This window comes from Mauremys reevesii, linkage group 1, assembly GCF_016161935.1.
Source record: "Mauremys reevesii isolate NIE-2019 linkage group 1, ASM1616193v1, whole genome shotgun sequence".
NCBI classification, from domain to species: domain Eukaryota; kingdom Metazoa; phylum Chordata; order Testudines; family Geoemydidae; genus Mauremys; species Mauremys reevesii.
In genome coordinates, this window is record NC_052623.1 from 160,217,398 (window position 1) to 160,233,956 (window position 16,559).

Below are 16,559 nucleotides of genomic sequence, written 5' to 3' on the forward strand. Positions count from 1 at the left end.
AATCTTCTTGTGTTTTTTCCGTAGATCACAGTGACGGCGCCTCCAGTAAGAGACAGATGGTGTTTGGTGTTGTTACAGCCATTGACTTGCTTAACTTTGTGACTGCACGGGAGCGGGAAAGAAGGGCCACCTAAGTTCAAGGACCACTCTGTTTGCAACATCTTCTGTGGCGTTTTGCAGTCTCTAGAAAGAATCGGGTGTCTGTGTGTGTGTGTGTGTGTGTGTGTGTCTCTCTCTCTGTCTCTCTCAGCTAGAATGTTCTGTCTCCTGTTTGTTTTTAACATTCTAAAAAATAAACACAGTTGGATCATCCTGACTGCTGTGATGTAGCAGCACATCTAAACATTGCAGAGCTTTTCGGGATTGTTAGCTCTCAGCCTCCTGAAATTGGCTGATCTGCATAGAATTTATATAAAAAACAAATGTTAGACCTTACTGATTGTACTTAGTCTAAAACACTGTTAACACGTAACTGAAGATAATAAACTGAATAGCCACAGCCAAGCCATTGTGTTGGTGGCTGAGGCGAGAGCAATCTAGGAAGACTGCCTTCGAGACTGTGTGTTGCTCATTGACATAGAATAAGTCCAAGACACTGGATTTGGTGACAATATGGGTCTGCCTTCCCTTGTAAAACATTTGTGTATCTTTTTCACAATGAGATCGTTAACCTGAAACAGGGTTGAGGTAAATCCTGGACTCCAGCTATAGGGTTTACCTCCATCAGCTGTTTTGAGTCAGAGCTATCACTTGCCTTGTCTTGACTGAAGTATTGCAGTAAAGTAGCTAACACAAGAGAGCCATCTTACTGTAAAAGACACCTTTTTATTAGTGAAGACACAGCTTATCATTTATTTTTTACCTGGATGAATAAGCACAGGCATAAACCAGAACAAATCAAAATCAGATCAAGCTCTCTAAAGAGCAAATTCTTACCGGTTATGGCGTGTTTCATGCATAACAAGAAGGCAGCACATTTCCCCTGAAAACTTTTATCTAAGATTGACCTTTTACCTCGAACTGAAGTTCTTATGCCGACATGTAGGTCATATAATGTCATTCTCTCCAGTCAGGAGCAAGGGGAGGCCCTGTAAGATCCTTTCATTGCAGCCCCCTGGCTCCTCAAGTGCTTCTGAACTCTAGATGTCACTGCAGGGAAGAAACACGAGCTTCTGTGACGTATAACAAAACACAAACACATCTAGGACAAAATCCTGCCCTTCGTTAGACGTATATAACTGGACTACAGGCAATAGGGCTGCATAGGTATGAGAGGGCAGAATTTGGCCCATAATATTTAATGGGTGTACTGAATACAGTGTGACCAAACTTACCAGTGACCCACTGCAATGGCATTGGCTGTGCCAGTCAGAGTGGAGGGGATGCTGTGCAGTTAGCTACGTGTAACCCTGGATTTCTTTTAGCTACAGAGGTTTCTGGAGTCTCATTTATGTCTGACTTGCATTAGTTTAGTGTTGCCTTTTCTTAAACTGTTCAGTCCACCTAACCATGTACACTGGCTAATAGCCACTCTGCAGTGGTTTACCTAATAACTCTACAGTGATTCGGGGGGGTAGGGGGGAGAATCTGTTTCCTATATCTATTATGACTGCTGTGATCCTCCTCTGATAGGTTATTTGCCACTGTAAAGCTCTCTGCCAGCACAGATAGGCTGTCTCGGCTTCTCACTCCCTTTAGCTGAAGCAGAAAAATTCCACAGTTTACACAAAAAGCCAGACAAACTCCCAAAGAATCTGCAGCTGTCAATCAACTAAAAGAGGATTTTTTTTTCCACACACACACACACACCATCTGTCTGTATTTTCATTTCCCTCCTTCCTTCGATCTCTGCAGGTGAGCGGGTCTCTGAGCCCCACAAATGCTGTCACATTTGCTTTACAGTTTGAAAATCTGCAGCCCCTCCCTCCCAATTCAGTTTTGACCACAAACTGTAAACAAAAGTATTAGTTTTTCTGGGGACAGCAGCCTGGCTGGTGTGGAGAGGAGAGAAATGAATGTGTGATGGTAGGTGAAAGTTAAGACTGGCTTTGGAGGTTTCTTTACCTTCTGTAGTGTGACAGTCTATTTTGTTTTGTAGCTTCTTTTCTTTACTCTTAAGTTTAATATTAAAAAAAATTCATCATCACTTCAGGCTGCTTCATGTTAACTCTTTAATGTCATGTCCATGGCTACTAAATGCTTCTGCCTTTGGTCTCTAAGCTTGTTCAACCCAGGGTATGATTACCTCAACACCAGAAGTTCCCTCAAGTTACTGTTGTAACAAAAGTTACACAAAGTGTCTGAAAGACTTAAAAACTCTCCCTGTTGCTTGGAGCCAGTGAGCAGTTGCAAGCCGTAGCTTAGATAGCATTAAAGAAATGCTCCCTTCCTTTTGGTCCTGGACTGATTTAAGTAATTCTCTAACTAAATAAATCGATGGAACCGTCACTGTCAGGAACTCAGAGAATACCGAGAAAGAGGCAGAACAGAGCTAGAAAGAGAAATGTAGACAAAAGTAATTAATACAGTGCAGCAATGAAATAGACACGCTGCCCCCTTCCCCCCCAAACAGTACCAGTGGAAGGGAATCTAATAGACAGTTGCATCTGACAGAATTGTCCCAGTCCTGAAATGACTTGGACAAAAAGCTATCACATGCAGTGGTTTGTTCAAAGCTCCCTGTGTACTTTATGGCAGCGGTTCTCAAACTGTGGGTTGGGATTGCCTAAAAATCTTTGTGCTGTGAAGACCAAATAAGGCTGGCTGGGGGGGGGTGTGTGTGTGTTAAACTCAAGTCTTAGTTCTGTTCAAGCTTTGGAAATATTTTTACTGATGTGTGTGTCTGCGCCCTCTGTATTATTTAGCTTATTGTAAACAGATGCTGGCCACCTTACTTAAAACTACTTTGCACAGGGATATTTGTTGAAATGTTGCATTGCATTTATATGTCTCTCTTTAAATTTCATCCCTTTTGGCTTACTAGTGACTCTGTAAAAACATTAGCCTTTTCTTATTTGAAGGCAATTTTTCAACTAAATCTGTGTAATTCATCTTTGCAAGGTTTCTTTGTAACCTCACACATGTCAGATAAGGATTTAGAGAGACCTTTAAAGTCCTTTCCACCCATGCCATATCTGTGGCTGACGCCAGAACTCCATGTATGTAGTACAGTTGCAGCCATGTTGGTCCCAGGATATTAGATAGACAAGGTGGTGAGGTAATATCCTGTATGGACTAACTTCTGCTGATGAGAGAGAGAGAAGCTTTTGAGCCACACAGACCTTCATGTAACTTGAAAGCTTCTGGTCCAATAAAAGACACTACCTCTCTCACCTTCTCTCTCCAGAATTCCAGGTAATTCTATTGCTCCCATTTAACAAACTTAATCTAATTCACACAGTTCACCACTGCGTGCTGTTTTAACCTATAGATTGCAATACTGAGCTTCATGCAGCAAGTAATACACGCTGGTTTAAATGACATTAGCCATTGCAGACTTCATTCAGTGCTCTTTCTTACTGTTTAATGTCAACAGATAAGCCACTCTACAGTGATTAAGGGAAGTCTTATGTTTTAAAGGGAAAAAAATCATTCAATACAATGTGCTGTATTTATTGCACAGAAGTTCAATGTACATTATAAAGAGTTCAATAAAAGCTACTTGAGTGACTTTAAATGGTTGGGTTTATTTTTAATTTTGCTGTTGGCAGTCCAAATTGAAAGTACCTTTGACTATAGATCTGTTGTGGGAAATTTCCATCAGTTACAAGGCACCACCCAGTTCCAACTGGTTGGCTGTAACGTTATCTGCCCTTTTTCATCTCTCTGGAAGGAGCTGGGCATATGTGAGGATCCTGGCAGGGAGCCATGTTTTGTCTGCCCTATGTTTCATAACAGAACATAAAAGGCAAATGCTAAGGTGTTTACTGCAATGTTTACTTACCCACATTGCAAGCCAGTATTGATTACTAATTGGACTGATATTTGCATTCATGAATAAATAGGAACAGTATGGATCAGTTAGCATTGCTGTGAGAACTTGGTGTCTTTTTTGGTTGTACAGTAAACTCACAATGTTAATGGTGCATTAACAAAACTTTAGTTTTTAATTTTCTTTTTTTAAAAAAATAAGCTGCCAGGAAAGAGGGGAAATGCGATCTGCATTGTTATGAAATTACTTGTTTGTGTGTGTTGCACAGTTATATAGCGTCTCAGTTAATTGTTCATCTTAAACCGGAGTAGAAATGGTTTATCTTTCATGCACGAAAGTAAATATTTAATCTCCTAGAAAAAAATAAGTTATAATTTGCATGGCAACAGCTCTTCACTGAGGACTAGCTACATGTGAAGTTTGAAAGCTCAAGTCTTTTAGATCTATGTGTATGAAGATCTTGATTTTTTTTTTAAAGCAGAGAAATTATATACGGAATGCCCCCCCAGCCTCCATCAGTAATAGCTGGACAGATTTTTCCTCCAAAACTCCACTTTTGGTATCAATCAGAAGATTAGATTGTGTTCTTTTTTCCCCATTCTTTTTGGAATGTTTCAGCCCAATGGGAGAATTTTGCAGGACAGGAGTGACTATAGCCCACTTCTATTATAAGTCACAGTGTAACATCTGCTCTAACATTGTGACTTTGTTTTTTTAAGTTTGTCGTTTGAGGTGTTGATCAGTGACCCAGTCTAAAAGTCATTCTTGGACAGGAGGTCCTGGATTGCTCAGTGGATGGGTAATAAAGCAGAAGACCCCCTGCATACCTCCTAGATGACTGATTGAAATACAGCCCACCTAGGTAGTGATTGCAAATAACTTCCATCAAATATGTTTGGTAGCATATAGAAAATGAATTCTGATCATTTCAGTCCATTATCTAGTGGACAGATGTTGCTTGCAAACCCACTATTGCAATGATACAGCGTTAGTGGTGGCCACAGCAGAGAGGCCAATGGCTAACTGGGCATGTGGAACAGGGTAGTCTTAGCCATAGGCTAAAGCTGTCTGCCTATGATGCCACTTTCAGTGGAGCAGTGAAAGTGTCTCTGATCATTCCCTTCAGTTCATTCCCAAACTCCTGTTCAGCTTGCAGTTTCTATCCACTTGCTTCCTCACCACACTCCTTAAAGGGTTTCCCATTTCTGTTCACTCATGTGCAGCAGTTCCAAACATGCCCCCAAATCCTTTTGTATGTTTGCTTCGTGAAGCACTATGCAGCTAGAGCAAAGGACTCAAGGGGACCCTTTGGTTCTAAAGGCAGCTGCTGTGGATGACTGGTCAGAAACAGGGACCCCTTTTGGTAAGAGGAAGTGACACCAATGGGAGACATGGTGGAAGGGAGGAATCCTATCTTTGCAAAACAGGCAGGTACATCTGGGGTTGATACATGATTGAACCCTCCTCATCCCTAGAGGAGCTCCCCCTGAAGAAACTTGCATGGTACAACCTCTGCTGAACCCCTTCTGTAGATAGAGGATGTCAGTCCACAAAACGACCTTTCATAAGCAATACATTCCCTTTTAGAAAAAAGTCCTGGTGGTGGTGCCAGTTTCTATCACCCCTGGGTGGCAAAAGCTGAAAGTCGCACATAGACACTCGGGGGATGGGCGTGGGAGCTCAAAAATAAAGGCAGACCCAAAAAAAAAATCCACAATATTGTCTTTTTAAAACAACTCAGGATTTTTGGGGTCTGACTTGGGATTTTTGAACCTGTGGGTTTGGCAATGCTGAAATTAGTAAGGAAAATGAGGCAGTTGGCACCGCTCTGCCCTACATGCCCTCAATTTGGGGGACACAGGCACAGCCCAATGGTCACAGATTCTGATCTCGCAGGCATGCTCCACCTGGACACAACATCTTGAAGTCACCAGGTGAGGTAAGTGACTGTTCTTTCTGCCCCCAGTTAGTGTCTTAGCTGTACATTCAGTAGCCTGAGGGCTAGTTTTAAAGGCAATAATTACACAAGGCACTCACTCCTGTTTGTGAATAAACATGTAACCCTTCTGCCAGTCAGAGCTGGCAGCAATGAGGGCCAGATTCAGTATGTAGGGGTTCCTTTTCAACAATACAATGCAAAACCGGCTCAAGCCCCGAGCCAGTGACCTGGGACAATTACACACCACCCCCTGAGCGCCTTTAACAGGCAATACTTCCCTTCTCGCAAGCTCAGAGTTTGAGTGTAGCAAAAACTTTCGATAAAATGAGGGGAGTAACTCAGCATTAATTTGGGGAAACACTGCAACTAGGTTCATAAACATAAACCCTGAGCAAAAGACCCACTCCCAAGTAAATTGGGCAGTGTCCTTTTCCCCTCAGGTTCTTAAGTCCAGCAACCCAAAAGTCCCTTTAACATGCCCATCCCTTCGCTGCACCCCACTCATGGTTGCTGTCCTTGTCAGTGCAGCCCCAGAGTTCAGAGTCTCATCTGTAAAGTTCACCTCCCACCCTGGGTGGAAGGGGGGGAGGAGTAAGGAGGCACCTTACATGCTCTGCTGCTTGGGCACTTGCTCACTTGCCACACCTCTCCCCTAGCTGCCCTGCTGGCCACTTGCCTTGCTGCTCCACTAGCCACCCACTCACCAAGATATCTTTGGGGCCCACCATTTAACATAGCTCTCAGCTGTTAGTGGGTGGGAGGGTGGGCACATCACTGCTGGTGCACACTGGGCACTTTCTTGCACTGGAAACACTATCCCAAAATAGCTAGGTCTAAGTATTAGACCTATCAGGGATTTCAGCTCCACAGCACGTAACAATACTCTCACTTGAATCTAAATTAGCTCTTTTATTATACTGTGGATAGAGATAGGGTCAAATGATGTCTAGGGCCATAAATAGCCTCCCTCTCAACTCACTGGGCGTTGGAACCCATGTCCCCTGCCTAGCGAGTGCCATTCAGTTGAGGGTAAGTCCCTCCATTGGGGTATAACAGGTACAGTTCTGCAGCCCTCAGTCCACACAACAAGGATAACAGCCCTTTATTACTCCTACCTCGATAACAAGGAGACTGGGGATCCAGCCCCATGTGATCATTTGGGCAAGCAATCCCATCATGCTGAGTATCGATTCTAAGCAGTGTGGGTGTGCCCATGCAAACGAGATCAACTCCTGAAGTCCTTTTCCACAGCTCACCACTAGATGTCAGGGGAGAGCTCATTCAGACTGCTTACATCCATGACACTAAAATCCGCTGAGGACACTAGGTTAGAATTGTTTAGCTTTAGTAATGCAGAGACAGACAAGCTAGTTGCTTAAATACAGGCGGCACCAAGAGCTAGATCCATAGAGGGACTTGGGTGCCAAAGTTCAACATTTAGGCACCACTGAGATCTTCACAGCTCCTCCTCAGTTACCATCTAAACTTGTAGGTGCCTAAATTTCTTAGTTGCCTAGATCTCTGCCAGTAAAGTCCCCATAGCACTTTAGCTCACACAGGTGAGCATATGCAAAACTGCTCAAGTCTAGACTCTGCCAAGCTGCTAGGTGCCCTAGCTCACACCTAAGCCCCTAGATGTCCACCCACCTGTCTTGCCTGCAGGGCCTGATCTGGTAGCTGTGCTCAGAGCATGCCAACTGATCAGGTCTTGCACAACAGACAGCCGATGGCAACTTGTGTATGTGCCTGCACTTAACCGCCTGCTGATCAGGGCACTCGTGGGATGTGGGAGATCTGGTTTCAGATCTGTGCTCTGCCTTATTTAGAGCAGGGACTTGAATGTGGAGTGTTCATATCCCAGATGAGTGTCCTAATTCATTGGGCCAGAGTAAGAGAGATTGACTTTGTAGCTCAGTGATTCGGGCACTCACGTGGGAGGGTGGGGATGTGGGTTCTGGTCCCTGGGCCAATGAATATTTAGTTCACAAAAACGGAACCACTCCAAGAGAGGGCCTGTTTCAAATCAAGGCGTGCAGGGGATCTGGAACAAAAAGGACTGAGTTCCCCTTCCCCACCTCCTTTTGGGCAACCTCCTTAGGAATGTCTGTTGAAAGTAAAGAGTGTGCAGTGCCATGTGCCATGACCAAGATGAAGTATTCACCAGTTGCAGTGGGGGAGACATCCTCCGGGTTTTAGAACTGCGCAGCACTGGATCGGTCTCAGAAGACACGAACAGTTTACTGGGAAAAATATAAAAAAGCGCAGTTTATCCCATGGCTTGTATTATAATTTTGCTAGATAACAAGATACCACAGCTCCTTGACCACACTGAGCCATAGTCTTCTTTCCTCTGCCAAACTCTGAGGTAACACAAAACTGGACATCTCTGAGGGCACCAGCAATGAAGGAACAGATGGGAAGAGGTTTTGTACTTTAAAATTAATGTGCAGGTGATACAAACAAATACTAAAATCTTTTGAAAAATGTGGGCCCTATTGAGCCCCACACTGTGGTAACTAAGAGAAATTTTGAATTTCCAAAAATGTGATTGTTGCATTCAATTGCTGTCTAATACCATAAAGATTAGGACTCAACTTTGATATCCTCACTCATGTTGAGCAGTAGCTTACTTTGTAAGTGATACCACTGACTTCAGTTTGATTAAACATAAAATAGTTTTAAATAAACAGATATACTCAGCATGAGCAGAGGTATTGGAATCTGACCCTTAGTGAGAAGAACATTTTGTTTTTAAAAAAGACTCTAAAAGATTTCTTTTCTTAATGAGAAAAAACAATTGTTGATAGATGTTGTTTTTCAGGTTTCAGCCATGGAGTGACGCTTTATGTTCATATAAGGATTGTATAGCATACAAATCACTGATATAGCCAACCGCTGTTTCAACCTGTTCAATGTGAAAGTGAAAGGATCGAGTCCTCTATTGGCTGGCATAATTCCATTGACTTCTTCAATGGAGTCATGCTAACAAGTAAAGAATTTGTCTCTAGGCTCTTACATCAAAACAACTTTACCTTAAGACACCCTTTAAAACCTAGTGAAAAATGTTCTGCTTTGAATGTTCAGACTGGCCATTTTCAGCTTTGCTAGACTGTTTTTCCTTCATGTGTGGGTGGATTTCCCTCCTCCCGTAGGAAGGCTGCACTCACACCGAGCTGCACACTATAGCTTCAGTTGCTTTTTAAAAAGCCACAGGGAAATGTGTGTGGTTTTCGCCTTCCACAATGGAATCAATTTTAAAAAAAAAAAGTAGCACTGAACCAGTCTGCCTCCAAGTTTTCACCAGATTTCACCTTTGTGCTGCACCTATCCTTCCTAATGAGAATTGTAAATTCCCATTGAAGAGAGACTCAAGCTGAGGGGTTGGCTTTGTGGTCACAAATTCCAAAGCAGCTGGGCACCCAGCGGTACAAACTAGTGGAGCCAGATCAGCGCTTCATCTTTTCAAAGGCTGAGTAAATCGCATAGTACTCAATTAATCAATGTGGAATCTTTCAGATGATGCTTTAAAAACAGAAGCCCTATCTGCTGCTCATGGACATGACTTATTCTGTGATGTCTTTTGTGAGAGCAAGGAATTTTCCCAGATGTCTTTGCCCAAAATGTGCCGTCTTCTCTCTGCTACTGTCCTATGAAGTGTTGTAGTCTGGTTGTCTACCTTGCTGCAATTTTCCTGCCCGCGGTGGCTCATTTCAATGGGAAGCACTCTGAAGTCTTTCAGGGTAAAAGCTGGTATGTAAATGCAAAATCTGAATGCACCCCGCCTCTGAAGGGAACAGTCATGCAAAATTTAAATGTAATAAACAACTTCCATTTACTCATGATCTGGTTTTTTTCCACTGTCAATAACGTTTGCAGATGGAACTTGAACATTGCACAGTAGAAAGATAAGAATTATGTAACCATGTACCACTTTATATTTTTATTGTTTTATACGCGTGGTGAGATTAATGGGAGTTGTTTGCATGGAATGAAGATATGATGGGGTGTCAGAGCTAAATTCTGTTCCCCACAAGGTGTGTGGGCTGAACTGCCCCATCAGCTGAGCACACACATTGGCAAGGCAGCATCAAACCAATACAAAATTCCTGTGTCTTCAGTAAAGAGTGCGCAGGGCAGATCTGGCTGTGTGAGGAGGTTGCAGATCCACGCTGCTCAAACACACTGTTGATGTTCAGTGCACAGCCAATCCCATCTCTAGACTAGATTTAAGCATGTATTGGTTCAAGGTATATTTGTGAAGGGAGCTATCAAGGCTAGAATGGACCCCTTGGGTTGTTCTTTAACTGGAATGTACACAGAACATCATTCTTACTGGGACTAACATTATTTGGAGCACCTTTATGTGTGACCTGGAAGACTGGGTCCCATCAGATAACTCACAGGATTGTTCCACTATGGATTATCCCTGGCAATGTTTTCCAGAGATTTCACATATCACAAAAAGGCCAAAGATAATGTCATTCCTCTGCTGGGGCCTCTGTCTGTTATGTTTATTGCCTAGGAAAGGTTTGGGTCCAAAACAAATAGTCATTGCTGCTTTTTATAACCTGCGTTCATGTACAACAGCAAAGTTTCACGCACACCTGCTTTTTAATAGTAGTTCATCTCAGCCAGCCGGCAATAGCTTGGGAATCTTTTATGGAGTCCTTTAGCTAGGGGTGCAAAGGATCCTTAGGTGCTAAACCCCGATTTAGTAGTAAAGCTGCTAGCAATAGGAATCTGGAAAAAAAATCCAAACTAACCTCTTTCAGCACCAGCACATCGATCTTAAAGTGTATCAGATATGCTAGGCAGCTAGTCACATAATACTGGAACTGTTCTCCCATGATACCATGACTTTTCATTGTACCTAAGGTTATGATTCTGTCACCTTCATGGGAGTTGGTGCTACTCAATGTGAGTAAGTGCTGCAGAATCAAGCTCTGAAAGTGTGTTTGATTGTAGGGTACCCTAAAGGCATGAAGGATATTCATACAATGGGGTGCACCAAAGCATTTCTTATCCTTCTGTTATGGTCTTAGTTTCTGACACAGCAAGGCCCCTAAGCACGTGCTAATCTTTAAAGTTAAGCACATGCTTAAGTACTTTGTTGAACTGGGATGGGTTTAAGCATGTGCTTAAGAGCTTGCTGAACGGAGGCCTTAATGTACATGTGCCTAGTGAATTTTTAAAATTAAAGCTAAGTAAATAAAAACTGAATCAATAAATAAATTGCACATTCTATTTACATCCTGACTATTAAGATTTTGAGAGGAATCACATACTAAACCTGAGCTGGTATACATGCTATGAGATCACCCAATCGGTATCTTTCATGAAGTGTTCTAACTCAGCTGATTGGCTCTCTCTCTCGCTGCTGCAGATATAAACAGGCAAGCTAAAGCATTAGGGAAGTCACTCAGCAACTACTTTGAGGCCAGGTAAGTATATCTTATCTAATACTATGATTTTTCTGTAGCCTGTGACTTGCGGGCCACGTTCCAAAGTTTGATTAGGGTTCATTGAGAATCTGTGTTAATTTCTGGATAGCCCTATTTCATTGGAAAACTAACCTTCTATTTGTCTAGCTTGGTGAGATTTTTAAGAGAATTTTCTATTCACTCACTTTTAAATTACACAAAAGATTTGAATTTTCTTTGAGTGCTGCAAACGATTGAATGGGCAAATTAGTATGAAAATCTTTCTACTGTGCCAAACCTTTCTTTATCTCTTCATTCAGTCTAATGTATGAAGGTTTCTTCACAGAGCAGGGACATTTTCTTCCGTTTGAAGAGTTATCAGTGCAATGTGATTAAATAGCCATAAACTAAAATCTGCAAAGCACTTCATACGCATCAGCCAAGGTGATGTGTCCTGTGCAGCATGCTAGACACAAATTACATAGCTGCAGCGCCACAATCACATGCGCTCCAAGCCCTTTTTCCCCCTTGTTGCCTCTCCGACCAGTATGTCCTGTGTTACTAATTTAGATATTAAATTCAGTACATTTTGTGCTTGCACAAATGCTTCAATTTTCAATGTGCTGCAGACTTTTTGTGTTAAAAACAAGTAACTGCATCACAGAGGCTGACGGGGAGGGGGCAGACCTGTATTTTTTTTTACTAGTTGAGTGGAGACCAAGTGGAGCTTTTGCCATATGTGGGACGTGGGTTTGGGCTTTTGGCAGCAGGAAAAATGAGATTTCTCAGCCACCTCTTTAAATGTTTGATTAGTTAATGTCAAAGGCCAGTACAGAATGTGATTATTTAGCCAGGTAAGTAACATCCTGATTTCAGATTATGTTCAAAGTACTGCATAATTGTGTCCCAGAATTTAAGTTTACATTTAAAACAAAATGAGTTTCTAGCCTTTATGGCTGGGAAGATAGCCTTCAAAAACAGGACTCAAGTGTAACCAATACCATAATGTCTGCAGACTCAGACAGACTAAGACAATGACTCTAATAGAAATGTGAACTCCTCTACTTGTTATGAAGCCTAATCATAACAAGAGCGTATTATTCTAGTACCGACTGCTTTAGCAATAATATCCAGCAAATGTCTCCTTGCTGGATGTAGGGACAGGTACTGGAGCAGGGAGTGGAAGTGGAGGAGCAGTGGAGCAACTAACTGCAGACAAGAATGGTTAGGGTTAGGAATGAGGAAATTAAACACTTTCTCCCAAAATTTTAAGTGACAAAGAAAAGTTATACCTCCTTCCTAGTGCGAAGCTTGTGTCCAGCGACCCTTGTTATGAGAGCTGCTTGTTGGGAAGTGTGTTAATCTTCTTTCATACTTCAGTTAATCTCTTCTTTATAGACCACTGACTTGTGCTCCTTGTCCTTTAATTCACAAGGCAAATAAGGATTTGCTTAGCGAGACACTCCCAAGGCTGGCAAACCCAAGTTGTAAAAACACTAGCATTTTAAAAACTTTTTTAAAAAAATCTCCAAACTGGCTGCCGGTTCGGTGCAAGTGTTGGAAAGGAGTTCAGAATGTCCATTTTTTAGCCAGTTTAGGACTAAGAACACGTGAGTCAACTAGTACTTAGCAGCAAAGAGTCTAGTGGCACCTTATAGACTAACAGACGTTTTGGAGCATGAGCTTTCGTGGGTGAATACCCACTTCGGTGGATGCATGTAGACGAAGTGGGTATTCACCCACGAAAGCTCATGCTCCAAAACGTCTGTTAGTCTATAAGGTGCCACTAGACTCTTTGCTGCTTTTACAGATGGAGACTAACACGGCTACCCCTCTGATACTTAACTAGTACTTAGTGACCCATTTCCTGCCAGTGCTCCCAGTCTGTAAAATGCTGACCGGAGTGAATGCTGCAGGCACCTACCAATCTAAAGGATCAATGCACGTTCTTCCATGGAACGTTTTATAAGAACAAAAGCACCAGCAACATTGCAGCCTATGTGAGTCTTCTTATTAGTCTCACAATATCTTGTATTTTCCTTAAAGTCCCAGCACCTGGAACCAGTTGATGATGTGAGACTCTGTTTTCTTTCTTTCTTTGGTCTGTTTTTAGCTTTCAAAGTTGTGGAGAAAAATTTGAAAATGTGAATCTCAGACCAAAAGACAAACTAAAAGAACCCCAAGATCATTGGCTTGAAAATAATGAGACTTTAAAATTAATCTCCATTCATAATTTTGAATGCTTCAATATGGCTAATTTGGGAGTAGGAGGATTGTATCAGATTAATAGATTCTAAGGTCATTGTGATCATTTAGTCTGATCTTCTGTATAATACAAGCCACAGAACTTCCCCAAGATAATTCCTAGAGCAGCTCTTTTAGAAAATCATCCAGTCTTGATTTAAAAATTGGCAGTGATGGAGAATCCCCCACAAACGTTGGTAAATTGTTCCAAAGATTAATACTCACTGTGAAAAAATCTACACCTTATTTCCAGCCTGGATTTGTCTAGCTTCAACTTCCAGTCAAAGGATCACATTATACCTTTCTCTGCTAGACTGAAGAGCCCATGTAGGTACCTACATATTGTAATCAAGGCACCCCTGAACCTTTTCTTTCTAAATAGAAAGACTGAAGGAACTCAGTCACTATGTGGCAAGTTTTCTAACCCTTTAATCATTCTCATGGCTCTTCTCTGACCCCTCTCCAATTTATCAGCCTCCTTCTGGAACTGTTGACACCAGAACTGCACCCAGTATTCCAGCAACAGTCACACTAGGGCCCAATGCAGAGGTGAAAGAACCTCTCTACTCCTACTTGAAATTTCCCTGTTTCTTCATCGCAGGATTGCACACAACATCACACTGGGAGCTCATTCTCAGCTGATTATCCGCCCCCACCCCCAATTTTTTTTCAGAGCACTGCTTCCCAGGATAGAGCCCCTCATCCTGTCAGTATGGCTGGCACTCTGTGTCCCCAGATGTATATACCTATACATGTATAATGCTTGCTTGTGCCCCGTTTACCAAGCAATCTAGGTCCTTCTAAATTAGTGACCTGTCCTTTTCATTATTTACCGCTCCCCCAATTTGTGTCGTCTGCAAACATCATTTATTTTATGTTTTCTTTTAAGTCATTGATAAAGATGTTAAATAACATAGGACCAAGAACCAGTCCCTGAAGTGTCCCACAGTAAACACACACACACCCTATGTTCATCCTTTTTACAATACTATGATACATTTCGTACAAAGTAGGCCTTGTGAGGTATCATTTGGTAACTCTCAGTCTGCTGAACATTATTGTCCTGGTAAAATATGTACGGCAGCATTATATATAAAGTTATAAAAGATTCCACAATCCAGATTGTACCCTGGGAAATGTCACAGTGATGTTTCCCCATTTACAGTTACATTTTGAGACCTAGGAGTTAGTCATTTTTAATCCATGTAATGTGGGTCATGCTAAGTGTATATCATTCTAGTTTTTTAATCAAAGTCTCATGCAACACCAAGTCAAATGCCTTACAGAAGCCTAAGTATTTTACATCAACACTATTACATTTATCATCCAAACTTGTAATCTCATCAAAATATATGTATGTTTGGCAGGCTCTATTTTCCATAAATCCTGTTGATTTGCATTAATTAATAAAGAAATAAAAGAAGGTAGTGTAATCAAGTCACATATCAGTTGCTACATTGTCTTGCCCAGGACTGATGTCAGGCTGACTGGCTGATAATTACTTGGGTCATCCCTTTTTCCCTTTTAAAAATTGGCAAAACTTTAGCTTTCTACCAGTCTTTCAGAACTTCCCAAGTGTTCCGAGACTTATTGAAAATCAACATTAATGGTCCAGTGAACAGTCAGCTATTTTAAAACTCCTGGATGCAAGTTATCTGGATCTACTGATTTTAAAAAGTCTGAGTTTAGTAGCCACAACGATAATAGTGGCATGCGAAGAGTATTATCATCACCATATGATGAAATTGCATCATCTGTCCCCCCCAGACAGAACACATATGTATTGAACACTTCTGTGTTTTCTGCATTATTATTGATAGTTCTACCATTTCAACTAGCAAGGGACCAATACTATTGTAAGGATTCTTTTTGTTCCAAGTATTTTTTAAAAATTAATTATTGTCCTTAACATTGCTGACCATAGATTTCTTCTTGTGTCACATGGCTCCTCTTGTCAATTTTCTACAATTCCTAACTTCTTCTGATTTTACATTAAGTGCAATCAACTTCCCCTTTCTTCTAGTTCTTATATGTTTTACAACTGCCTTTACTTCTCTTCAACCAGTTTTGTTTTTTAACCAGGACATCCTTCATCCTCAGTTGTGGGATTGTGGCTTTTTGGGCAACTAGTGAAGTGTTCTTAAATGATTCCCAATTATCATTCACATTTTTCTGATTAGATTTTTCCTCTCAGCTGATTTGGATCATAATTGTTTTTAAGCTTTGTTAAATTAGCCCTATTAAAGCACCAAGTATGTTGTGGCAAAGTACCTGCTTCTCCTCAGCTGGCTCAGTCCCTTTTTGCCTTGGAGACACAGGCTTCGGCAAAGCAAAATCCTTCCCGGTCACGCAGGGTCTGGCTGATCCTCCTATCAGTCAGTCCCTTGCTGTATTTCTCCCCTTCTGGGGACAGAGTGCAGTCTTCCTTGCTGGAAGAGGGCAGAGTCTTGCTACACCTGCTCACTAGCAGCTTCTCTGCTTCTTTCACTCCCCCCATGTTTCCCTGCCAGGGAGGGTTTAAAAAGGTCGCCAGCAATTGGGGCCAGCTGAACCTAATTAGTTCCTTGGTAACCCCTGTTCCAGCTGAACCTAATTTCTCATGGCTCTCTCTCCTCAATGGATAGGGAGAGGCCTTTTAACCCCCCTGGGACTAATTCCTACCCCTCCCTTTGTAGCCATTTGGCCTGGGTTTGCCACAATGTATATTACTAGCTTATACAATATAGATGTGATCAAGTCATGATCACTTGTATCTAAGCTCCCATTAACTTTTATTTCTGTGATCAGTTCCTTTCTATCTGTTAGGAGACGATCAAATATAGAAGTCCCCCACACTGGCTGCAACACTTTCTGAGTTAGGAAATTGTCATCTATAAAGTTCAAGGATGTTTTAGTGCTGGCACAGTGAGACCTCCAGCATATGCCACTCAAACTGAAGTCCCCTATTATCACATACTGTAGATAGCGGTGTAAGGAACTGGTCATCTTGTTCCCTACTGTGAGTTGATGGAGGCTCCAACTAGTA

General features: G+C 41.9%; 1 protein-coding gene across 3 annotated transcripts in view; it reads left to right on the forward strand.

The window, feature by feature from the left end:
• LOC120405958 (cystathionine beta-synthase-like) overlaps window positions 1–1,185 on the forward strand; it is a 50,009-nt gene extending 48,824 nt beyond the window's left edge. For all 3 annotated transcript variants that reach the window (XM_039539987.1, XM_039540007.1, XM_039539997.1), the window contains one exon: window positions 25–1,185. In XM_039539987.1, coding sequence (XP_039395921.1) covers window positions 25–134 — 110 coding nt within the window. In that variant the 3' untranslated portion in view covers window positions 135–1,185. The remainder of the gene's footprint in view (window positions 1–24) is intronic.
• Window positions 1,186–16,559: the final 15,374 nt, after the last annotated feature.